Source organism: Micropterus dolomieu, linkage group LG09 (assembly GCF_021292245.1).
Source record: "Micropterus dolomieu isolate WLL.071019.BEF.003 ecotype Adirondacks linkage group LG09, ASM2129224v1, whole genome shotgun sequence".
Classification (NCBI taxonomy): Eukaryota; Metazoa; Chordata; class Actinopteri; order Centrarchiformes; family Centrarchidae; genus Micropterus; species Micropterus dolomieu.
In genome coordinates this window covers 8,507,228-8,534,125 of record NC_060158.1, presented here as the reverse complement: position 1 = coordinate 8,534,125, position 26,898 = coordinate 8,507,228, and the positions used below count along the sequence as shown (strand labels likewise).

General features: G+C 39.5%; 1 protein-coding gene and 1 long non-coding RNA gene across 2 annotated transcripts in view; one reads left to right on the top strand and one right to left on the bottom strand.

The window, feature by feature from the left end:
• Positions 1 to 26,898, bottom strand: part of myo1g (myosin IG) — a 49,986-nt gene that overhangs the window by 7,741 nt on the left and 15,347 nt on the right. Inside the window, exons 15-21 of the mRNA XM_046059375.1 lie at positions 24,038 to 24,204; positions 22,501 to 22,708; positions 21,673 to 21,896; positions 20,746 to 20,890; positions 17,122 to 17,226; positions 16,247 to 16,360; positions 9,959 to 10,116 (exon numbers count right to left, since the gene is read on the bottom strand). Coding sequence (XP_045915331.1) covers positions 9,959 to 10,116; positions 16,247 to 16,360; positions 17,122 to 17,226; positions 20,746 to 20,890; positions 21,673 to 21,896; positions 22,501 to 22,708; positions 24,038 to 24,204 — 1,121 coding nt within the window. The remainder of the gene's footprint in view (positions 1 to 9,958; positions 10,117 to 16,246; positions 16,361 to 17,121; positions 17,227 to 20,745; positions 20,891 to 21,672; positions 21,897 to 22,500; positions 22,709 to 24,037; positions 24,205 to 26,898) is intronic.
• Positions 16,087 to 23,870, top strand: LOC123976950. Its single transcript, XR_006826473.1, has 5 exons — positions 16,087 to 16,184; positions 16,922 to 17,016; positions 17,132 to 17,295; positions 20,755 to 20,949; positions 22,510 to 23,870. It is a non-coding gene; the product is annotated as an uncharacterized LOC123976950 (long non-coding RNA).

Sequence of the window (26,898 nt, the reverse complement as noted above, 5' to 3'; positions counted from 1 at the left end):
CAGCACGTGTGCAACGTTTGAATCCACAAAGAGCCTTTTGATGAAGTTTTGAGGTCAGTCGGCAACTCTGAGTGCACCCAGGGGGCTTTGAGATGCTCGAACAGAAAGTCCCCGAGATTTATCAACCGAGAGAGAGGCGCAGTCAGGATGTCTTTATAAAATCTTCTCCTGTACAGCCTTAAATTCACTGTCTGATGTCTGATGTTTCCCACCGTTCCCATCATACTGTTAAATCCTTCCTCTACCTCACATCACCTCTCCATTTATGTCTGTCTGAGCCTTCCTGTGAAATTTGTTTCACCTGGGAAATGGTTTCCATTTCATGAGCATCAACATAATCAATCGATACCACGCCACTCAGATACATACAGTAGTAATACACTAAATATAAGTTAGTAGTATACATCTGTGGTGAAAGAAGTACTCTGACCTTTTACTTAAGTAAAAGTAGTAATACAGAGTGTTGCAAATAAAAGTACAAACATAATATTATAAGTAAGCATCGAAATATACTTTAAATACTCATTATGCACAGTGGCCCATTTCGAAATAATGAATTTTATATTAATAGATTTTAATTATTGAAGCGTTAAGTGCTTTAATGTTGCAGCTGGTAAAGACAGTTAGACAGACAGTTTATACTGCTGGGTAGCTTGTGAATCAATAAAGTCTTATTTTTATCCATAATATTATAATATTCATAATATATAATAATTTATTTGTTGAGTATATGTTATATTTTGTATTAATAATCTGAATCTGCTAATACACTTTAAAGTTATCAAATGAATGAATGCAGTGGAGTAAAAAGTACAATATTTATTTAACTATCACTGGTCCTCCCGTAATTGTAGTCCATTTAACCTTTGAATCTTTATACATAGAGCTGCGCTTAACCTGATAGATCACTCTTTAACATCAACACAATCAGTGAATCTTAAGCTCATCACGTGAGCTACTGTATCGTCGTTATGTGCACAGATAATTTAAGTAGTATCTGTATTGATGATGAAGTCATAGCTAAATGATCACCGGAAGATAATACTAATATAAAATACAATACAAAATCCCCCTGTAATGAAGGTCACATGGTTTTCCTGCACAGCTCTTGTAATTAGCCACTGGCTAAAATGCCATCCGGAAGGTCGACTTGCATTACACGGGAAGAGGAGAAATATTTTACTGCCCACTTCCCCTGTAATATTAATCCTGTCTGAATGGGGCTTTTGTAAGTTATATATCCACAGGCAGCGGTGTAGCAGTGAGGATGCAGTACTTTGTGTTGGTGTCTGAAGATTGGATTTGACTGGACAGTTTGTGGAACATGTGCCCATAACAAGACTCGTGTGCCCGCTTTAAGAAAGTGTCGTTCAAGCAGGCACATAAAATGTTTTCTGAAACTAAAAATGCTTTATGGTGACATGTTTCATATACTGCATAATCAAATATATCCACATAATGTCCAAATAAACATTTGGTGCTCATTCTGTCTTCTACACCAACACAAAGTACTGCATCCTCACTGTCTGCCTACTTTCACTAGTTTAACTTCCTCCACCTCCCCAGCCTCCTCATATGTATTAGCATTTAGATTTATGTGAATTTAGAATATAAGTTCATGTTCATCAAATGTTAAATGATCTTTGTCAAGCTTGTTTTCCAAACTCAAATGTGCACTGTTGTCGAAGTAATGGTTAAAACCTCCACACAAGTGTCACCACTGAACTCCTACAAACAAAGACTTTAAATCCAGTTGCCTAGAAATCAGGACCAAAATACTCTCCATACTTAGTTTGATGGTCTGTGTGGCGCAGGAGGAACATGTCTACAAAGTCAGACCTTGAGTTAATTTAGTCATGAACGACCCTGAAAGTTTTAGCCTCGCAGAAGAGTTGCATTCACAGCAAGGGACAGTTGAAAACTCTACAAAGGGAAAAACAAAAAATCGTTTATCTATTAAATCTATTATCTGTACCCGCTTATCTATGCAGGGGGTTGGAGCCAATCCCAGCTGAACTTGGGTGAGAAGCTTGGTACACCCTGGAAAAGTCGCCAGTCCATCACAGGGCACATAGAATCAAACAACCACTTGCACTCACATTCACACCTAAGGGCAATTTAGAGTCACCAATTAACCAATCAACATGCATGTCTTTGGATGGTGGGATGAATCATAATATCACTCTATAATTTGTTGTATTGTGACAAAATAATTCTATTTACCTACCAACCTATCAGTATTGCAGTAATTATCACAGCGTCATTTTGATCTGTGTGACAATATTTACTTAATTATTCAGAATGGCATGGTAAAAGTGAAATGGTCTTATAGTTCATCAATCATTTCTTAAATATGCCAGACCTTGCTATGTGACCTAAATATTATCCATTTAGGAATGAAAACCGAGAATCCCATTATCTTAAAGGTTCAGTGTGTAAGTTTTAGTGGCATCTAGTGGTGAGGGTTGCGAATTACAACCAACAGCTCACTGTGCATTCACTTGCTCCTCGGACGAACTAAGTACTTTATAATAAATGTATTTATTCAAAAGGAAATTGTATAGCAATAAAAAAATAACTTTGTACCGTTTTGCCATGAGGTTGTACATATATATATATATATATCAATTTCATTTCTAAAAACAACAACAAAAAGGCTTCTAAAATACACTATTTGTATACTGTTGTGTATACTTCTTTATGTCTTATGTACACTTTATTCCTCTTTTTAAAATAAAGAAGAAATTCCAAATTATTATTAATAATCATAATTATTAAACACCACATTAATGCACCCTCAGTTACCGCTCACCCTCCCTTTCCAACCGTACTACTGCTATTACTTTTTCTTGTATATATTCAACGTTGTGATGACACGAGCTTTGTAGAGCAGTTTGTCTCTCCGGGCTACTGTGGAAACATGGTGGCACAACATGGCGGCTTCCATTTAAGGGGACCTGCGGTGTATGTAGATAGAAATGTCTCATTCTAAGGTAATAAAAACATAACAGTTTATTAAGTAATTTCTTTATACACCACTGAAAACATAGTTATGTGTTATATTGCTTTTCTGTCAATAGATGCTCCTAAATATTAAACACTGGACCTTTAATGTGAGGATTTGGTCGCAACATGAAAGACGCTGATACTGAATTGCAGCCAGCTCTACTTATAGATACTGAACTCTAATATGCCTGTATGTCATGGAAGTTTATGTGTTTGGATAAAAATGCATCAGTCATACACACTACAGATGATAACGAGCCTCTTTTATACAGACAGGCTGTAATCAAAAGCAAGATTTAGGCTGGACTTTGAGGCTAAATATGGCTAAATCACTGAACCACATGACCTGCCAGCTTTAAGGGAACTGGGAATGAAATAGGTCAGTGTTAATATACACTATTTAGCTCCACCTGGATTAAAAGCTGTTGCCATAGTTGCACTGATCCTGTGCCATGTATCAAACCAAAAACCAGAATCAGATCAGAAGCTGATGAGTGGAAAAACCATAAAAAGAGACATGAAACTAGGGACACAAATTAAAGAGAGAGGGGACAAGCTGACTGAGGAGAGTTCAGAGCACTAGCTGCCTCTCCTGTTGCTCTGACCGGCAGGACAGGCACACATCGAGGACAGCCACTGAGGGAGAAAAAGAGGGAGGAGGCAGAGAGACAGAGGAGGCTATTTCAGGCTTAGGATGACGCCTTTCACGACCTAAAAAGCTAATTTAGAATAGAAAGGGCCAATTTCGCCTACTCCACCAATAACAAACAAACTGTTGACGTTTCAACGAGGTCAAACAGGAAAGTCAACAAGTCCATCGACATCAATTACAGCTCTCTGTGTGTCTTTGGTCACTAAAGCCGCATCACAAGACCACTCACATATCCTCTGTGGTTAATGAAATCACATTTTTTCACTCGCCTCGTTTTCTCGCTACACTGGGAAGGGAGGGGTTGACCCAGAAGATTGCTATTAATGCAACACCATCCCAGGTCTTTCCATATTCATAACTTTTACTGCTGATTTAGAAAAGCGGAGAAAATGCTGGAGACGGAGAGAAGCTGGGAGGAAGAGAGTGAATACGTTAAAACAAATAAAAAGGCAGAAGAGAGGAGGACAAATCAAATGAAAGCAGGAGAGAGGAAAGGGAGAATTTATTAAACAGAATATAAGAAGATAAATATACTGCATTAAAAATCCTACTTAAGGAAAAGTACAGAAGTGTTATCAGCTAAATGTAAATAAATAAAAAGGGTCCCTAACTAATTATTATTGAATTATGACTGATGCATCAATCAGTCTATACATCCATCCATCCATCCATCCATCGTCAACCGCTTATCCTGCATACAGGGTCGTGGGGGCTAGAGCCAATCCCAGCCGGCATCGGGCGAAAGGCGGGGTACACCCTGGACAGGTCGCCAATTCATCACAGGAGCATGGAGCTAGTTTCAAATCATTTATAATAATAATTAGTCATTTAGCTGACACTTTACTCCAAAGCAACGTAACTTTGCTATATATGTCAGAGGTCGCACGCCTCCGGAGCAACCAGGGGTTAAGTATCTTGCTCAGGGACACATCGGTGGATGTGGCAGTGGGAATCAAACCCAGGTCTCCCACAGCAGAGCCATGTGTCTTATCCACTGCACCACTGCCTACCTATATGCAGTTACGTACAGTCCAGTGTTTGTGAGGTGATTGGTGTAGGAAAGAGGAAAATATGTTGTGATACCCATATAGAGAGAGATTTTTCTTAAGTTTTTATTCTGTTCTTTGTTTTTTGTGTGTGTAATATTGGATTATTTTATCAGTTATTTAAATGAAACCATGTGAGAAGTGTAAGTGAAACTGCAAATAAATGTGAAGATAAAGGTTGTTTGTTGACTTTGCAAAAAGCACCTGGCCTTAGCTTCTTTAATGCAGCAGAGGCTCCACAGATCCACATCAACAATTCTACAATGTAGTTAAGGATTAGGCAATGTGGGTTACGTGCAAGTGAATAATATGTAAGATTGTATTTGTTGAAACATGACTTGTTGAAAAAGTGACATAATATATAAATACTCACATATGCCATTTTTTAACATATTTTTGATGTGACAAAGAAAGTACAAAACAATTCACGTATGGAAACAGGATAAAAAATTATAATTGTATTGTAAATGTAAACTTCTATTGTATGTATTTATCATTTCAGTGACTATTTGAAGGTAAATGCTGCAATATTTGGCATCACAGCTGGTATAGAAAAGTCTATTCAGCGGTGATCAATAAGATAATAAAATCCTCAAATTGCCTTTTAAGTAAAGAATCCTCCTCAATCTTTTAAGGCCGGGGCAGATCATACCCTAAATCCTGTCTGTAGCCCACTCATACTCTCCCAGCTGTCCCAGCAGATGGTCCACGAGTCCAAACCCCCACAAACACACACACACTACCTCTCTTTAAGTAAAGATACCGACACACACACACACACACACACACACACATACCTCATTCATGCTGACAGCTCAGACCCCGGTGACAGGAAGAGAAAGCGGGAGAAAGACAGGGATGAGAGGATGGGGGTACGTACAGGAAAGAGCGACGGGTGGAACGCCAAGGGAACAACAGGAGGATGTGACATGACAGAAAACCAGACAGCTTGTCTTCGCCATCCTCACCGACAACACAGAACGGGCTTTGAAGTCAGATTTTACCTTGTGCCTCTAACGCTGCCTTCACTGACCCAGTTTTGTACAACTCACTGTGCCACCACCGCACATTCTCTCAACTGTAAACACTCAAAGATCCACTCTCTCGTGTTTGAACTGGAGACATGAGAAGAAACAGCAGCTCCATTGACTGTTTCCTCCCCAGACCTTCCTTCAAACCTCATAAACTAAAATTAAGTGCGCGTGACTCTCATGGTCAGGGATCTCATTTCCTGACAGAAGGAAGCACAAGAGGAGTGTGTTTGTGTGTTTTCATCCTCGCTCCCCTCGCAAATGCTCACACACTTACACAGCTCACCCCTGACTTTGTCTCATGAGTCTCCTTTTGATGAGTAGCCTAGCTGAGGTCACGACCCCCTCCATTCACTGCAGATGGCGGCACAAAGACAGGCGGAGAGCTGAAACTCACTCACGATGGTCGACTCCTCTGCACCCCAACCAGAGCTACGCAGCTGTTGCGGGGACCCCGTTGACGCAGATACCCCCCTCAAAAAAAAACTAAACCCAGACCAAAAGTCTAAGACTCGTAAACCCACAAAAGCCTCAGTGGGGATCTGGGATCAGCTAACTGAACATACACACAGAGAGACTCATAAAAGTTGGAACACACACCCCGGTGCGGCTGCCGTCTGCCCGGCCTCTGAGATGCGCACCAGGGAGCAAAAACAGTAACACCACGCTGATATGAGTGAGCTGACAGCTCAGCTGATGTTTTATCTCCACATGATACCAGGAATCATATAAAAACATTAAACTGGCTGTTGACTGTGAATAAGGCTCATCGCTTATGTAACCGGATTTTTAAAATAAGCAGATAAACTTTACTTAGTGTATCCTCAGTGGTATAAATGCGGTGGACAAAATATTAGAAACACTCGTCTTTGATGCAAAAATACAAATTATAACCTGCTAAATTACCAAAGTTGTTTCAAAACACCTTTCAAAAACTGTTTCAGCAAAACATAATTACCCTTAATGAGGGTAAACATTTATTGCAGGACTGTTGTATTAGACTGCATTCATTTTAGATAGGTGAACCTATTAAACTGGAAACGGAGTGTATGTCGTCACTATGGCTGCAATTGTTTATTTTCATTATCTGTCATTTATTTTCACAATCAATTAATTTTCCTGCCTTTAAAATGTCAGGAAATTGTAAAGGAGAAGTCAAACTCAAATTACTTGATTGTTTTCCGACCAACAGTCCAAAACGGGAAAAAAAGTAACCATGAATGACATGAATGAAAAGCTGCAAATTGTCACATTCGAGCAGCTGGAACCACAGACTGTTTGGCATTTTCCTAAAAAAATTACTGAAATGATTGATTGATTATCAAAACAGTTATACAACGACATGCTGTACAATATAATACACACACACACACACACACATGCATGGTGTATGCAATTGTAATAAATGTATTGTGATTTTAATATGGACTCTTGGGAGACAGTTCTTGAGCAAAAATAAACAAATGGGGATGCATTCGTTTGTTATCATGGGAGCTAAGTATGTCATTTTGTAACAAACTCAGTGGCTGAAAGCTTCAGAAACAAAGTAAGTGGAGCTGAAAGATGCCAAAGATTTGGTGCATTTTGGCAAAAACACACTGAATTTCCACTAGAGACAAACTCCACTGTGTGTTTGTTTGTATTTTTTTTCCTTTTGTACGTCACTAAGTGTGGTCCTGGCAGGATTTAGAGGATTAATACTTTAGGAGACCAATCACTGCAGACCGGGTGCTGTCTCAGTGGGCCGCACTTAAAACAACACAACCACATTTATACACACACACGCACACACACACCCAAAACAGTCTGCTCTGTGTGAAAACCTGCGGGTTGTGCCATTCAAATGAAGTCTGGCAGAGATGAATGTGGGAGGATGTGAATCAGATTTATAAACAGCGTTGACAAATCAGGTTCCGAGTGATAAATGTGATAAATGTCAGCGTGACTGATTCATTTCACAGTAGTTATTCAGCACGGGGTGCAGACACCGACAACTATGACACTGATAAATACCAAGAATATGATTTACGTAATTGTTATGCTGCATTAATAGACTTCATTTTAGCCGTGGTTGTTGACCAGTAACAATGAGTGGCGATGCTGCGTTGTTTATTCATGTGACACCGGGACCCAAAATGCTGCATGTTTTCTTTCCAAACAATCCCTTCACAATAACTGATTCATTTCTCCTCTCGGTTGAAAGCTTTCTAATGAGTGAAATAAGCTGTTGAAGTGTTCTAATGAAAACCTGTCTCATCTTGTAACAAACAAACAAATAAATGATCAGCATGAGTAAAAAGTTCCAAACTAATTTATGTTTTATTTTTCTGTATGAAAACTCTTTGCATGTTCCGTAGTGCTTCTGAATCTTGTTGAGCTGACCTTGATGAACTATCCCAGAAACTACCTCAATCCCAGAACATATGATTTTGGAGAAATATGTATGTTTAACAAACAAAGGATGGGAACTAATGTAAAAAGGTCTGTGTTGTTTCTGATAAAGGGGTGAAATGTCTGATTGGAATGTCATGTTGATATTAGTATAATAGCAGAGATCATGTCTGATTCAAGTTTCGTCTTCCTGCAACAACTCTCCTCTCATCAAATATCAGAGTGAGAACTGTCCTTGAACAAGACCTTTACTTCGTGTTAAAAACAAAAGATGTTCCTAGCAGGATCCTTTTCCATGATGTTGTAACAGTCTGAGTCTGTTGGTGGAAAAATAAACTTTTTGTGGCAATTTCGACGAGCACAATTGCCCCGAAGGAATACGTTAGTGGAAGTTATCTGCAGCACGGATTCCAAAACCCTTTGTCCCTACTAGTCAGTTTGACAGCAAAATATGTGAAAATAGGGCCCAGGTTTAAAAATAACAAAATTATCCTTTAAAATTTGTCTGACGTTACTACTTCTAAAAAGGCACAAGAAGCTGTACCTTCAGCCAGCAAAAAATCTTTATGCTATGTTGCATTGTTTTCTTTTGCACTAATTAATCGACATTGAGGACTCTGGATTTTATTTCAAGACCAGTCAAGACCATAACTTTGGGAATATCAATAAATTGCTTTTGCATTGTCTGATTTATTTGTTAACATCCTAACTTTGACTGGATGTTTAACGTATTGCTTCAAATGCAACCAACAACTCTAATTAAAAATGTGTTGTTCCCGTTAACGACTGTTGAGAAGTACCTTTGATCTCATTCCACATTTTATTGTGTGTCATGTAATGTGGGGACTGGTCTTGGTCTTGACTCTGTCTCGCCCTCCTTCGGCCCCTAAAAGCCTAAAAGTCTGGTCTCAATAAACTCTGGTATTGGGGCGGCTGTGGCTCAGGCCGTTAATCGGAAGGTCGGCGGTTCAATCCCGGCTCCCCCAGGCTGCCATGCCAGGCTGCTTGGGTAAGATACTGAACCCCGAATTGTTCCGCCAGTGTATGAATGTGTGTGAATTTTAGTTTCTGTTTGAGCACTTAGGCGTGTGTGAATGGTGAATGCAGATGTAGTGTAAAAGCGCTTTGAGTGGTCGTAAAGACTAGAAAGGCGCTATACAAGTACGGAGCATTTACATCTTGGTCTTCACTTGGTCTCGGTTAGGGCGGTTTTGACTACAACACTAAGGACTACTATAAAAACATTTGTTACAGTTTAAATTAGACTTTTTCTATTCTCTTTTCTTCCACATCCTGTTGTGCTTGTGGTTAAGCTTGAGTGAGAAATGGGAACTGGACTGCATTTATATGGCACTCTTCTACCTTAACAGAAAGTGCTTTTAAAATGTCACCCCCCATTCACACTCTTACACAAGGTCACTTACGACATGTGGACAGAAGAAGCTGGGGATTAAAATATAGACCCTGCAAACTAATGGACGACCCGCTCTGTCAATGATTCTGACAGTGGATTTCTCTGAATGCATTTGGTATCAACATTCATGGTCTGGTCCAGATTGAGCTTTTAGAAAATCTGAACTTAAAATGTAGCATTAGTATTCAGCTTTAGCCTTGGCTGTATCCCTAAGTCACATCATCATGGATGGGGAGCACTGACTGTGTCTGAGAGATGTCTTTATAAACTGCCCAGAGGTCCTGAATCAAAGTGAGATGAGTCTGGTGTCCCTGAAACTACTAAGCATCTTGTGCTGATCATTTCAAAGACTGCAGTGAAGGAAGCCACAGGATACAATTAGCGAAGTGAGGAAACAGTGTCTGGTTGTGGAACTGACCGTGTAAAGTAGTCCACCAACGCTCCCACCAGCTCGCCCACTCGATCCTGGTTGGGGCACAGCTCCCCTCGCTGCAGACACAGCAGCACGTCGTCCTGGGAGGACGTGTGCAGCGCCACCATCTGGTCAACCCCGCTGGTCACACTCAGTCCTGTAAACTGTGGAGAGAAACAAAACCACAAAGTCAGACACAAACACAACTCCAACTCAGACTAAGGATACGGTCACACTAAAGGAAGTATGCGCAGGTAATCATCCAGTCATGTTTTCGTGCAGGTAATACAAATCTACAGTATGAAGATTCTGGTTTCTTATGTCTCATTAATTTGCATTTTAACCTTCCGGTGTTACTTCTATAAACTTTTTTTTCCACATAAGAAAGACACCATGCTGAGTTAATGAAAATAAACTGATTAGCTTTCTATATAAAGTGGTAATACATGAGGTTCTTGTTTTTTTATTTGTTGATCTTTACATTATAGGTGACAGTTTTAAAATTTTTCTAAAAGGTTTATTTTGTTTTTTGTTCAGAGGTGGCGGCTCTGACAGCTCATGTCAACTACCCAGTTTTTCTTTTTAAAAAAAACTTTTCTTGCTGCTTCCAGTAACTTATTATTGCCACTTGCAACATAACAAAGTACATTTACTGTACTGTATTTAAGCTTTAAAATTATGCTGATTTTAATAAAACTACCCAACTACCCAGCAGTATATAATGTTGTTAAACTTAGCTCCAGCTCAACCAGGTATAACTGTATATTATTTAAGAACATTTTAAGTACTGTAAGTACATTTTACTAATAATACTTGTAATGGAGTATTGTTCAAATGTTGCATTGCTACTTTTTGTTTATTTATATATTAAAGATCTGACTACTTGTTCTACCATTGCAGTGGACAAGACCTGAATGTGAGATTCAGTACCACATATTGGAGCACCGGAAATAAATGTGTATAAAAATGTCAGGGATCAGTTCAATTTATGAGACACGTGAATTCAATACTGTACAGCGTAGTATATCCTGGATCAAGTCATGAATTGAACTCAGCGGATTATTTGTGCTCAGAGTATGTAGGGTGAGAGAATTTCTGCCCGTGGTGCATGTGTGATGGAAGTGCAATGAGGGGAAAGTCATGAGGTGTGACCTAGTTGGAATAATGCACAGATTTACTGCGACCAGGATTAGAAGAAGTATTCAGATATTTAAATTGAACAAAAGTAGCTGTACAACAGTATAAAAATACTCTGTTACTAGCAAAAGTCTTCATTCAAAATCTTACTTAGGTAAAGCTACAGTGTTAGCATCAATATATCATTAAAGTGCCAAAAGCACTCATTATGCAGAAACATACTTAGGGATGCATAAATGTGTATATCACTTTATTGCTAATCAAATAAATGCAGTGGAGTTAAAAGTACAATATCTGCCCCCAAAATGTGGTGGAGTCGAAGTATTTAATAGCATAAAATGGAAATACTCAAGTTAAGTGCAAGTAGTAGAAACTGTCCTTCCATACAGTACTTGAGTGAATGTAAAACAGTATGTATGAGAAATATAGTGACTTAGAGGGAAAGTGAGGTGTGTCACAGATTTTAGTTGGGAGACAAAGTGGACTAAGCCTCTTACGGCCCCCAGCACACACAGGTTAATCCAGCTGGGGATGTTACAATAGCGTCATGGCCAGATTCTGGTACAACCTGTCCCTTCAGTGATGGGAACGCTGCAGAGGTTATTCAGCAGTGTTCAGTCATTTATTGTATTTCCAGAAAAATGTGAAGAACTGACATATTTATTCATTTAATAAAGTTCTGTGATAAAAATTTTTTTTGTCTAAACTTTAAAATCTCAGGAAATAGCAAAAAAAGCCAGTTACAATTTCTCTTCGTGCATGGTGACGTCTTCAGTTTGGTAACTTTGTCAAACCAACAGCAGATAGACTTAAAGACATTCAGTTTAAATTAAATAATTGCATAAAAGGACAAAAGAAAATCCTTACATTTGAGAAACTGAAATTGATGAATGTTTAGGATGTATTTCTTGATAAATTACTTACTTATTAATAAACCCCTCAGTGTTGCTCAACATAAAACCACAGGACTGTCCTGGATAATGTAACGATCAAAATGTTACAGACACCAGTTTAAGTATTTTAACTTTGTCTCAGAGAGATCCTGTTTTGTATATCTCGTTGGGGGATGGGTCCACTGAGTGACCAGTCTCTAATATCTGTGAGATAGAAGCAAATTCAAAACACTTTTACCCAAAATTTACCCAGAATGACAAAGTCAATTAGTTTAAGCAGCAGACTGTCTTTTTCAACAGTGTAATTTTTAGCCTCTGCTCACCATTTGTGACTAATGTAACAGAATTTCTAAGCTCTGTGATTGGATGTGTCTTAACAGAATGAAACCTTGGTATCGTAGGTACAATTTTAAATGAGGAAAATTTATATTTTTATGTAAACAGACTTGGACCTTTTGACTTTTAATCAAAGATTCTGCTGTAGTAAGCTGAGGAAGTGCTCTGAGTCACGTAATGTAAGGATGTTGCTTCTTCGCAACTCTATGTGATTAATAAATTAATTATTTTACTAAACAAGATTTTACTGAACTAAATACTTTGTTGTTGCTGAGTTCAGTTGTTTTGCATAATTCTGTTCTGAAGGTTGTTAAAAATAAGTTGCGGCTGACACAAACAACTCAAATCAGTTATGTAGTTTTGTCATATATTACCATTAGTTTGTGATGTTGGTCTGTGACCTATTTGACATTTTAGCCTTCAGTGCTGACGGTCAAACTGTGTACCGAAGAGTCTTGTGACACAACGTGAGAACAGAGCTGCACTGCTTCTTCAGCACTCTATTCTCTGTTTCTGACCTGGATAAGACTCATTCCCCTCAGTCTGAGCAGCAGAGCTTAATGGCAGCAGCTATCTTTAGCCTCTCCACTGCTGCATAATGATGGTTTTTAACCCTCTGGCATGTTTTGAGCTCTCCCTCTCTCTAAAACCACTGCTGGACATCCAGCTGTGCTGACTCATTATGTGAAATGTAGGTGTTGTTGGTCTTTACACAAACCTTCAGTGAAATTACATTGCACACACAGTAGAGAGACCATCTGCACCAGTTTAACATCCGATTACTGTCAATCAGTGACAGATTCTGACACCAAAATGTCAGAATATAGGTATTTGAATATGACAGAAATTACAACAAATGACATGGAAATGTCAAAACGTAGCAAAGGCACATGCATACTCAACACGTTCTCATCTCAATGCATCATAACTGATGCTTTCAGCCAGCGTGACAAAGGGTAAGGATTTTACGCTAAAGGTACCCTTCAGCGTTCGTATGAAACGCCCCCGTTTCCTACACGGTGTACAGTACCAGGAGGACTCCCCACTGACTCCCCATTTGTCAAATAAAACCATTTGACAGATCAAAAAACTGACTGAATCCTGCTTGCATGAGAAATATGTCAAATGTCAAAAATATGTAAATTAGCTGTTCACTAAACTCCTTCCCTAATGAGACGCGGCAGACCTGTCAACATGCTGAAACGGTGTGGATGGATCTGTGGTGAGTTATTATTATTATTATTATATATATGAGTTTGGAGTATGGTGTCTTTTCAGTGTGTTAGTCTACTCTAATGTCAGCTGCACCCATTAGCATGCCCAGCTAACTAACATGCTACCTAGAGTGGTAACATTAAAAGCAAAGGGGGCATTTCATTAGTCTAGTACGTTATTTTGTGATGTTACAGGTTATTTACCCCCTCATGGGTAAGATGTTAGCTACTGCATTAGAGTTTGGGCTAATGTTAGCAGCTCTGTGCTCCTCATTATTTGGTTTAGAACACTTTATACACCCGCGACCCCAACCCATGATAGTGTTTATGTTTGGCTATGTTTACCAAACACCTTGGTTATCCTCATCCTCAAAACCTTTTATCTTGTAAAAGTGAAACATAATGTATTAAAATGCGGTTAATAAAGCATGACTAACCACTGTGTTGCTTGTCCAAGAATGTGTATCTGCAGTAAGCATCCAAACAAACAATATTTAAATTACACTTTCATTTATATAATATATAAAATAATATACTATATATAAACATAACCAGCTCTACCCTGCAACACACAAACAATGCTGTTTCTTTAATTTTATATCTCTTTACAGCAAATCAGCCAGAAACATTTCAATGCTAGCTATAGTCAGAGTTTTTCGCCAACTCACAGCATTTATGTCAGGTAAATAGATAATGCTAGCTAGGTAAAGCTAGAGAGCTACAGAGAAAATCTGTTCCAGACGTTTTGTAACTTCAACCAACAAAAGCCTGTCACTGTTATTGTAAACTGAATATGTGCCATGCAAAAACAGAAAGCTCAGTAATGCGACAGAGCTTAGTTAATAGTCAAATGTCAAGATTTTGTCAAAATGCCTCCTACTTATTGTTAAACTCTTAAATCAAGGTCCCCTCTGTCTGCAGGCTTTCACAACATCCTGTTTCACTCAGAAACAAATTAAACAAGTTAATCACGATGTCAAAGCTATTTTAAGGGCCCTTGAAGCATCAGATTAAATAAAGCTGTCATCTACTGTCCCCACACCGGCATCAACACCTAACACACACACACATAAAACGCACATTGACTGACTGACCAACACACCCTCTCTCTCAGTCTTTGCTCTGAAGAACAGGTCATAAGCCCTTTGAGGCAAAAGGAGGAGACGGCGTTCCCTCACTATTATTGCTCTTATACTTTCCTCACTTATTGATGGATGGCGGTGACCGAGGTCAAACATGATGGAAGATGTGCTGTGCTGTGTGTATGTCTGTGTGTGTAGTGAACAGAGGATGTGTACAGTTGAGAGGAGGAAGTAAAGGACAGCTGGGATAAAGTACAAGGGGTCTGACCCACATTGCTGGTAAGTATTAGAAAGTCGAGCTGCTACTTGGTGCTTGACAGCGTGTTTGTGCCCTATTTTATGTCTTAGTTTAACATTAATTATATGACTTGGTTTTAAAGAGGCACTCCACCAATTACACATATCAAGATTAGCACATCAGTACTATGCTATACTGTATTATTACTGTTATTATTGGTCATAATCAGAAGTGCTTTATTGATACCGAGGGGGCATTTGTTTCATTACAGTTGCTTGCATAACAAGGCATTAAAGAAATACAATGGATATAAAAGAAATAGAAAAAGAAGTGTATAGACTTATGTACATTGTTATCTACAGTATGTGAAAAATGTGATGAATGAATAGTAGTAATAATAAGTACTGATAATGTTGAGAGCTGTAGTGAATTTAAATCCTTAAAATTTGCAATATTGACACAGAATAAACCAGAATGTTGCACATTAATCAAGTTTTGCCAAAAAACTTAGAAGGAGCCTTGTCAAATCAGAGAAAAATTGTTCACGTTCTTAATAAAAAGCTTACGTTACAAATTGGAGGGAATTAGCACTTTTTCAACCAAATAGTTCCAGGATCTGTGGAAACAGAGGAACTAAACTCAGTAACTAAATGTTCCTTTTGCGTATTCCTGTTTGTTTCCACTGCATCTGTGAAGATTTGGCATATCAGACCTGATGTGTTAAAAGCTTGTGAATCGCAATTGTTACACATGAATTTAGTTCTCTGTATTTACTGTTGCAAAACTTGGGCTCTGAGTTGTAGTTAATTAATTAATGAAAAGAAGAAATATAGAGGTGGAAAAACAGACTGAAAACATGGCATGTCTCCACAGTAAATGATTTTCTGATTATATGATTTATTTATTTTAGCTATACGTGTGTGTCCGCCATGAAACTATGAGCAAATAAGGTTTTATTACTCTCATACTCTCTAGCTCTCTCATCCACTGCTCTGTATCGCTCTCTTTGACTCACTCTTTTTTTTTTTATAAATGAGTCACTTGCTTTCAACATTAATAAACAACAAGAAATGTCCAACCCTCATCCTTATATCACTACAGGAGTTCTTCCTTGTTTTGTGAATGAAGCGTTCTAGTTGTAGAAGGTTTCAGCCCTGCAAACCCCACTAACTAAACCTGGCATTATTTTATATTTATTTTACTTATCACCAACCCTGAAGAAACCTACTGTAGCTTAATGCCTCTGTTGCCTCACAAGAAAGTCCCATACCAATGCATTTGGCGCACCTATTCCTCCACTGCAATGCCCTCGTCCAGCGTACTAGATTAAAGGTAAGGTTGTGTGTCTGTGCGTGCATGTGTGTGATTGTGTGATCTGTCATGTGAGTACTTACAGCGTCTAAAGGAAGCCTCTTCAAAACTTTGTTCTGTTTCTTTGGCTCTAATTTGTAGACGTACTTGTCTGTGACAAGGAGTGCTCGGTCTGTGCTTTTGTTGAATCTATTCACCTGAGAGTGAAGAGGAGGGAAAGAGAAGGGAAGAAAAGGATAAAGCTCTGCATTTTTTACACAATAAGAGCCTTTTTTATGCAGCCTGTAGGATATTTTGGGTTATCACAACTTTCATTTCAAAAACAGGTTTTCCTTGTGGAGCTGCAACACACACAAAACAAAACAAAAAAGGCAAATTCAGACAAAAAGACAAGGGCTCTGGTGGGTTTGTCACTGTTAGAGGTTGTTTTTTACTTTATCAAAGCCAACATATCTTCAGATATACTTTGGCTAAAGCTTCATCCAGAATTTAGTAGGTGCCCTCTCTCTACAATCCCTGATAGGGAAAATATGGCCACTATTATCCACAAAGAGATGATAAGAGCAAGTTCAGCATGAGGTAAAATGATAAGCAGGACTTCAGCTGACTCCATTTAGTTGATTCAAAACAGGCAGACTTTTAAATAAAAGGAAACCTTAAAGGTTAAGAAATTTATATTAGTGAATTCATAGTTCAGTTCCTTTCATGATTAATCCTCTGATTATGTTTTATCTCATTGCTTTATTTTCCTGTCTCAGAGGGATGTTTTTCACGGTTGGAACATGAAATCTTGAAAGACAAGCTGATTACAACAGAGAGACAGCGCGAGGGGGTGGAACGGCGAACACAGCAAGTGAGAAAAACATCCCAGAGCTAGAAGGAAGCAACAAAAGAAAGAAACTCCTTGTACAAAACAGATCATTTTCATTTCACCATGTTCTTTTCCCACGTACTGTACCTTCCTACAGAAGCCAGAGAAGAGGACCTGACTGTACTCGTCTTTGTTCCTCAGCTCCTTGGAAACACGGATGAAGCCGGAGCTGGTCTGAGGGCAGTCTCGCACCTGCAGAAATGAAAGACCTGTTTTATTATTACAAGAAGCCAGCTGATGCCACCAGCTACAGTAAAGACGGTATATAAAGGAATGAATGTATCTCGTTGTTAGTCGTGAAACTCTGGGTGACCTCCCTCAGCCTCTTTCAAGCCTTTTTATCATTTTAATTCCATAAGTAGCAGATCAAAGCCTGAGGTTCCTCAGGCTGCTGTTGCCAGACACAGTGTTTGACGTGCCGTTAGAGAGGGAGCAGGGTGGCTTATACTGGAGTTAAACTGCCTGATGACAAATACAGCCGGGGACCACTAAGAAGTAAATCTAAAACCATGTCTCTCTCCGACAGAGTGGAGCCATCATAATAACGCCTTTTCTTTTATGTGACCATTTCTCCTAAGATCACTGCTGAATAAACTAAAGCATGGGGCCAATAGCATGTGGACTCCCAGTCCACACTTTGGTCAGGGACTGAATCTTTATGCTATAGCACATAATAATATTTTGGTGTGATTCCAAATTCGTGGCAACACTTTTGGGAACCACAGTTTGGGGTTTCACCAGGATAAAGCACACAAAAGCCGGATTCATAAAGTCGTGGTTCTCAAAGTGGGGTCTGGGGACCCCCGGGGGTCTTCAAGGTGGTTCCAGGTGTTCCCCAACGAAAAGAGGAATAATTTATTTTCTCTATAATTCCATCTTTAAGTAACACAATGACAGAACATATGACTATTTTGGTCATGGGTTTCATATACTTTCTGTAATGACACATCTAAAAGCAACACATTCGCACTCCCAACTTGTCGCATATGGACCCTTGGTCAAGACCCCTTGGCGTCCCTTTTTAACACCCTAGGTACCCCTTCAGTCTCGTTTTTCAACGTTTAGGGCTCCGCGGTCAAATAAGCAGAAACAAATATGCAACATCCGTTTACACTTTCAAAATAAAAGTTCTTGTTAAAGTTGCTAAACGTCACCATTTTGAACGTATTCAAACATCACAGTTTGGTTAGGTTTAGGCAAGAAAAGATCATGGTTTGGGTTAAAATAACTACGTTACATATATCAATTAATTTACATATGTTAAATAACGTTACATGTGAAACTTAAGTAATTTATAACTTTAAAAATATTTAATGTTTGTTTTACACAGGAAACAAACACCAGCCTCCTTGCTGAAAGTCCAGTTTCTTGCCCTCCGTCCACCACAATCACCTCCTTACTCAGGCTTTTCTTTTAAATATCATTTACATATCTTAACCGTTCAAAAGTGATGCATCAGAAGAGTGATCCTGGGATAAAACCTTACCAAATGGGGGTCCGTGGTCTAATTTGTATAAGTTTAGGGGTCCATCGCGTGAAAAAGCTTCAGAACCACTGCCATAAAGAAATGGTTTTCATAGTTTGGTGTAGAAGAAGAACTTGACTAGCCTGCACAGAGCCCTGACCTCAACCTCATCCAGCACCCTTGGGATGAAATGGACCAAGCCAGGACTTACCGCCCAACATCAGAGGCTGACCTTATGAATAGTCTTTTGGCTGAATGGGATCAAACCCCTTGAGAGTCTTGACAGAAGAGAGGAGGTTGTTGTAGCAGAATGGTCCACATCTAGACGTATTACAAAGAACTGTTCAAAGATGGCCCATACGTTCCTTTAAATGATGCTCAAAAAAGTCTCCACTTTCTGTTAGCTCCCCATTAACATGAAGGGGATAAAATAATTTCATCATGTGGCTGTACGAGACATTTAAAATTTTATTGGAATTCATCAATTTATGATCAAACAAAAAGTGAGACAGATGTATTCACTGTTTTACAGACGGACTAATTCACACTCACAGACGCTCAAATATTTAAGAGAAATTGAATTTGAAATAACAAGGTAAACTTGTTGAATCTTGTGATCCTGTAGAAGGTTTCTGAGAATATGTGACCTAACACAAATTGGTCTAACTTTCCATTTTCCACCTTTTCTCATGTTTGTAGAAACTTGAGCTAAAATAAACAACAGCAACAAACAAATCATGATTCACACTGACTGCATGCAGCATTACATGCACTTATCTATAGGACTTTGTGGAATTAACAACAATCAAGTGAAGCTGGAGCCCTGAAGGAGGGCAAAAAGCCACAGGTCATCTCACAGACTAATGAGGGGAGTGACTTAGGGCTCTGCAGCAGTCATGCTCCTGCTCCCTGAAGGCGTTTTTCAAGCCTCCGGCCACCAAACAACCTCAGATTAGCTGGTAAATGAGCCGACTGTGGGATTCATTAAGGAAGGGCTGTGTTCACAAGCACCATCCTCCTTTAGTCATGTGCTTTACTGTGAGGCTAGTCACATGCACCACATACATAAACAGCAACAGATGATTTTGATCCTATACTCTGCGGGTCATTCAAGCCTTGTTCACTGTGACATATTCAAGTGAAGGATTCAGAACAGAGATGTGTAACAAATAATCAGGCTTTTCACCTGCCATTGTTTTCCCATCTCTCACAAAAGTCAAACCTCGTACAATATATATGTCCTCTCATTCACGATCGTCGCTGTGAATCCAGATTGTTTGCACTACAATCTTGGTAAAAGCAAGTGCAGAAAAGGTTTTGCGGGAGTCTGGAGTCGATCCCAGCTAACACTGGGCGAAAGGTAGAGTGCCGCCTGGACAGGTCAGCAGTTCACCGCAGGCTTTACCCCATTTTTAACCTCATTATAAGGTGTATTTGTGTTTTTTCACTCTAAAATATGATACAGCAATGTGGTCATTAGGGCCAAGTGAAAAACTGCAAAAACATAATCTGATGAATTATATTACTGATTAGAACACAAAGTTTACTTTTCAGCTGCAGATGAAGGAGGGCGGCTGAGTGTGTAGGTACGTGGGGGCAGTTCCATTGAGTACCATTGTAGTAGTAACCTGAATTTTAAAGCCAAACCTGAGTTCTTTATACACTTTACATGTGTTGCATTACTTCTCCTTTTGTAACAATATATGTATGTCATTGATTAGTCGTTAACTGAAGACAAAAATGCCACAATTTTACTGGTTCAAGCTTCTAAATTACAAACTATTTGCTGGTTTTCTTATTACTACCTTAGGTGTTGGGACTGTTAACATACTCAAAACAAGCTGTTTTGAGAAGGTTAACTTGGGCTTTAGGAATCTGTGATCGGCATATAGACCAAACTCTTAATCAATAAATTAAGAAAATCATCTTCAGGTTTACCCTCGCGACCCTGTACGCAGGATAAGCGGTTGACGACGGATGGATGGATGGATGGATCTTCAGGTTTATCGATAATGAAAATAATCATGGTTACAGCCCTAAAAGACATTAATAAATAAAGTAAAAATGTCACATTTCCCTGGATTTCTTTTATGTAAAGCAAATATCAGGACTAATGAAGGACTTCATGGACTATTTTAACATGATGTGTATTAGATTATAGTCGATATAGACAATACATGTTGTGGGAACTCAAGAATACTCAGACTCCACTTTGTTTTTTGTTTTTGTTCCTGTGTGATTCTTACATTGGCCAGGTAGTCCCTCTCCCAGGCTCTGCTGAATCCCCAGTCTTTTCTCTCTCCGCTCAGAGCAGTCAGAGCCGCCACCTTCGCCCGAACCTCCAGCATGTCAGACGGAGGGATGTTCTTCACGATCTGCCTCGCCCACCACCTGACAACAAGGGATGAGAACAAGACAGCGTGTCACGTGGGTGGCGTAATACATCAAAGGTGCAACAGAAAACAATACAGTAGGAGGAACAGCTTCAAGTCTGCAAGGGATAAAAATAGGCTTCATCTGCAGTGCCAAACAACATTGTTGTTGATCCCAAACTCAATCAAACAGCCCAGATAACTCAAGTTATTGTGCAGCTCCTGAGAAGTTAATAAAACTGAAAAGAATCTGCCAGGGAGACTTGTTTTCAATGGAAGTCAGCGTTTTTGAGCAAGATGGGAAGATTGATACCACTCTAATGTCTGTGCGTTCAATATGAAACTATCGCCAGGAGTGGAAGGAAGACTGGAAACAGCTAGCCTGGTACTGTCCAAATGAAACAAAATCTGCGTACCAGCAGTTCCAACATTTACCAATTAACATGTTATATCTTCTTCAATTTTTCCTAAAACCCAAGTGCAAAAACAATTTGTTGTGCAATTTTATGTGCTGGACTTGTCTCAAGACTTTGGACAGAGCAGGCTAGCTGTTTCCCCCTGTTTGTAGTCTTTATACTAAGCTAAGCTAACTGGCTGCTGACTGTAGTTTCGTATTTATTGTACAAAATGTCAAACTATTCCTTTAAAGCATTTTATTTGCTTTCTCAAAACTGATTCATGCCTTATTGAGTGAATTTATCTCACTTTGCTTAGTTTGTTCAAAGTCAAATATAGGACAGCTGTAAATATACAGTACTGTGAAAACGTTGAGGCAGGTGTGGAAAAAATGTGGTATCTGACCTGTGATGCAGCATGACTGTGATGTTGTGAAACTGGGACAGTGCTGCAGGCGGGGTCGGCCACTCCACGCTCTTTCCATAGTCGGCCATGGTTCGCACATTAGCAAACCTCCTCTCCACCTCCCAGAAGTGGGCCTTCACCTTGTAGCGTTTATAGCAGCCCATGATGGCGTAGATGGCCTTCATCCGCTGGCACCTCATGCGAGCTAAAGCCCCACGCCACACCTGAGATTTTTACAAAAAGAGGGACATGTTAAAGACAGAAAGTGAGAGACCAGATACGAGAGTGTCCCACTGAGCCAAAGACAAACCTGTGCTCCAGTTAAAGAACCAGACTTCTCTGCGGCATCAAAGTAGGTCAGGAGAAAGAGGAAGGAGAAGGGTATTTCACTGAGCAAGTGAGGTAATTGACTTTAATGTAACTGTGTTCTGGATCTCATTAATTATCCCAATTATTGTTACAGGAAATTAGGATTCAAGCTGGCAGATGAATTTCAGTCAAACATAACCAGGAGCCACATATTCATAAAGCTGAGGCAAACTGCAATCTCCACTTTGAAACCCTGAGGCCCACGTTTGAAACTGAAGAAGATAATGTTGTGAGTGATTAACTGTGATCACACGATGCGAGCTGCCCATGACATTAAATTAGGTCTCTGTGTCAATTAATTGCACTGTCAGATCAATACATCTCGTTAAAACACAAGCACGACTGTAGAGATATGACAATTTCAAATCACGGTGAGGCTGTGAACGAAAACTAAAAGACGACGAAAATGACAACACTGACAGCAGATAATATAATACCAGTAATATTAATATGGCTGACCTTCTGCAGGAAAAGGACCAGGATGGGGATGAGGGCGGCTCTCTCCTGTTCCAGAGTGAAGAGAGACCGTGGCGTTCGGACAAACAGCTTGGTGTGTCCGTACGCCACATCGTCCTGGAAACCATGCTGGGTGATGATGGCCTCAACGGCTTCTCTGTCCGTGGGCATCAGGTGGTTCGGCCAGGTGTACTCACACGTCATTTTATACCTGCAGAAGATTCAGGAGGAGAAAAATCAGGCCTTGCAGTATGATGACAAAGGTGCCGCTCGTTTGTTTGGGCTACTGTAAAAACGTGGTGGCGCAAGATGGCAACATCCATGTAAGAGGATCTGCGGTGTATGTAGATAGAAATGACTCATTCTAAGATAATAAAAACAAAAAATGGTTCAGTATCTAAGGTCTTTATACACCACTGAAAACATAGTTTGTGTGTATGTATAGTGTATATTTTAATGCATCTTTGCCAATATATCCTCCTAAATATTACACACTGAACCTTAAAGTCATGGGGAGTACTACTCGGTTGGATTATGTCTTCTGTGGGTCTGGAGAAGCTTTATCAATTCTAAGAAAATGAATTGACACCACCCAGGTATCTTTGCCTTGGCATAAAACAAAGCCTACATTACAAACTGGGCAAAGATGATGAAAGACGATGACTATTAAAAATGAGAGATTATTAAAAATGAGGGCATTTAACAGGCAAGAGGGGTTTAAAGGAGACCTATTATACTGCTTTTCCAGTCCTATACTGTAGTTCTGTGACTCCAGTATGGCAGCTTTGTATGATTCAAAGTTATAAAAAAAATATTTCTTATACTGACTCTTCCAGCCTCTGTCTGAAACAAGCTGCAGATGCTCCTGTCTCTTTAAGGCCCCACAGCTCAAAGCCCTGTCTTTTGATTGGCCAAGACCTGAAGCATGTAACCAGGCTGCCATTAGTGTGGGAGCACATGACCGTATATGGAACACCGGCTCCGGCCGGCTCCGTAATACGTAGAACGGAGCCATTGGTAGAAAAAGCAGTTCAAAATAGAGAGGAGGAAATCTGAGGTTTTTGCTCACAGTGATATCTTATAAATGCTTTAACCTCATTTTTTGAAGCTTTGGCCATGTTTAACATGAACATCCAACATTATAACATTGTAGATAAGTCATAAAATGTGGAAAAGCATAATAGGTCTCCTTAGGTGTAGTAGGATCTAGTAAGTCCCATAACCATAAGTATTTTTCCTCCATCCATGAAGTCAATGTCTGTCTCAAAAGGAGAAAAGAGAAAAATAGTTTGTGCTTTCTGTCATCTCACATGCAACATTGTTCTCCTCTGTTAAATGTAACTTCTACGTTAGTAGTTTTGAGTAAAATGTCAATAAAGAAGCAACTACTTAAGAACTGGGAGAGCTTTTTTACACCACTGGTGTTACACTGAGCTGATGAAGTAGTACAAAAAGCCAGGACTTCCTCAAAGAAGAGATTACAAAAGTAGGAGCTGAAACACTGAAGAAGTCTTGCTTCACAGGCATTATGTTCTCTTACCGCTGCAGGAAGCGAGCGTAGGGCTGCCTGTAGGCAAAGCCTGCCCTGCGCACCATCACATTCTCAATCAGGCCAAGGTAGGCAACCTGGTGCTGGCATCGAGCATCGTCAAACAACACCGGAGACTTCATCTCGTTGGGCTTTATGCATCGCACATAGTACGGCTCCTGAAAGACAAGACAAAAGAGACGCACGCAGGTAACTGATTTTGTTCCTGTGTTGCCACAGGACTGAATAGCAAATAGAGATTAGAGAGCACTAACTGCCTGTTTTTATTTACTATTCAATATTTTACTGGAACTCCCAGCATAAATCAATCAAGCATCGCATCATCGTAATTACTGTAATTGGTTTGTGCATCAATTTACAGAAACAAATACAGTAATACTGCAAATAATTAAAATATGGATGCAATAAAACACTCCAGATCCACTAAGAACTGCCATAACACTGACACAGTGTTGCACACGTCCAACACTTGTTTGTATGATTGAGGCAATATTTTCTCATAACACTCTTGTTTTATCACCTGCACAAACTTGTATTTGTCTTTGATTTTTGTATGTTTTAATCATTGTTTTCATCACTGCTGTGTTCGTCACTGTGCAAGTAAATAAACTAAACTCAGCTTGTAAACTATGACAGAGCCACAGCCAAGCTGCAAAACTGGCAAGCTGAGTTCACTGACCTTAATCAGACTTGCAGAATATTTCAACAGACGCTACAGTGAGCAGCTGAGCCTCATAACATGTCCAGCACATCTACTTATTAACAGCACATTTAACTGCACATTACATTTTTGAAGACGATAAATAAAGAATCTCAGAGGGACACGATATCCTGTCACAGAACTGCGGCTGCTGTGTTTTCACTGTCTTTAACTTTTCATCCATGAAAGATGAACAAGGTGGTACGAAGTGAGCACTTTCTGAGCGCTCCCCAAAGTCGTCCATCATATCAATGTTGCATGTGTGGCCCCACTTTAAACTCAGTTCAGCAGAGATTTAAGAAAGACAGTTAATGGGGGTTGGGAGCAAACAAGGTGGGCAGACTGGGTGCAGGTGTTTCTGTATTGCAGTTGCCAGGGGAGTTTCTATTCATTTTACCTAAGACACACTAAGACGAGATGCTACAACAACCCGACAGCCGGCCGTCCCAAAATAACAGCAGGAAATGTCAGACTTCAGTCAGTGAGATGAGGCCAAGAGAGGTGAGCAGCGCACCACTTTCCACACACCACCCTCCCAGCTCCACATGCAGTCAGACAGGATGAGGACAAGCAACCTACAAAAACTCTCTGACACCAAAAAGAGCACATTGCTATGCAAACATGCTGGATGGCTGCATTCTGCTTCTTGCTCCATGTTTTGTCATGCATGGTGACGAACCGTCACACAGACATACTGGCAGCCTCAGAATAGCCTGTGACTCATACATGCTTTGCAGGAACCAGAACAGCCGACTGGTGCAGAGCAGCTTCCTGATGATGAGAGCAGCGTAAACTGGGGGGAAGATCTACGGTGGCGTTAAATACTAGTTTCGACGTGAAAATATGGTCACAAAATTGAGCCTCCAGTGACTTTGATGTGACACCAGATCTGCCTAACAAAGCCAAAAAACAACAAGTACATATTTGGTCTGTGTTTTTGGCATCTGTCTTACCATATAAAAGATTATTTTGACACAGAAAAGTATAATTTTGTGCAAACAACAAAACTTGCAGTAAGTCAGTGAGCCAACTTACAGATAGCTATGTGTTTGCTAGCAGGTGAGATAGACACGGCTAGCCTAAAACTAAAAGGAAATTTACTTCATTCCTTCGATGTATGATTAAAATATTAATTTTGATGAATAGTGGTAATTCAGCCACTCCAGTTAAAGTTAACTAGCTTAGCAGTAACTGTGTAGCTAATTGGACAAGTAAAGCAAAATAGGTAGGCCTATATCAAGGTGGTGAGACAGCCATCTAGCTTTAGCTCAAGCTAAAACATTTTTTTTCTGTAATAACAATCTGCATTTTGATGAAAAGATATCATGACACTTAAGTTACCGTATTTACCAGAACTAAATAAGGCATGAGTTGACAGAGGGAAAAAAAACAATCTCTTACTACGCTAACCAGTTTATCAAAATTCAGTTACTGTTATTCAGTTATTCTGATAGACTAATAATGATTTTCTTTTTCGATATTGCTGACGATCAGCCACTGTCTCGACGGCATGCCCAACAGCAAGGTTGCACAGATTTATGGGCGTGGAAACAGCACGCACAGAACCGCTAAGTAGCACATCTCATAGGTAGCATAAATCGACAGAACACCGTCTCAGCAACCTTTAAATCACATATTTAAATGTATTCAATATAATGTATTAAATTGATTTCAATATAAATATTATATATGCCTGTATATAACACCTATAAAACAGATATTTATTAATTCATTCAAACTATAGTACATAATCAAAACAAATTTATATTTTCATAAACTAGTTTAAATGGACACAAAAGCAGAATGAATACATTTTGTTCCTTTATTCCACACAGATTATCCAAACGCAGAGTGCATTTCTATTATGTGCGGGCTTCAGAGGGTTCCATGGGGTCCTCAGCAAAAAGGGTAATAATTTATTTTTGTTGTAATTCCATGCGTAAGTAACACAATGACAGAACGTATGACTACTTGGGTCATGGATTTCATACACTTTCTGTAATAAAACTTATAAAAGCAAAAGTCCTATCAGATCGGGGACCCTGGGACAAAATCTTAACTAAAGGTGGTCGGTTGTCTAATTTGTGTCAGTTTAGGGGTCCTTGATGTGAAAATGTTTGAGAACCTCACTAAAAACTGCAAACGCCATCCA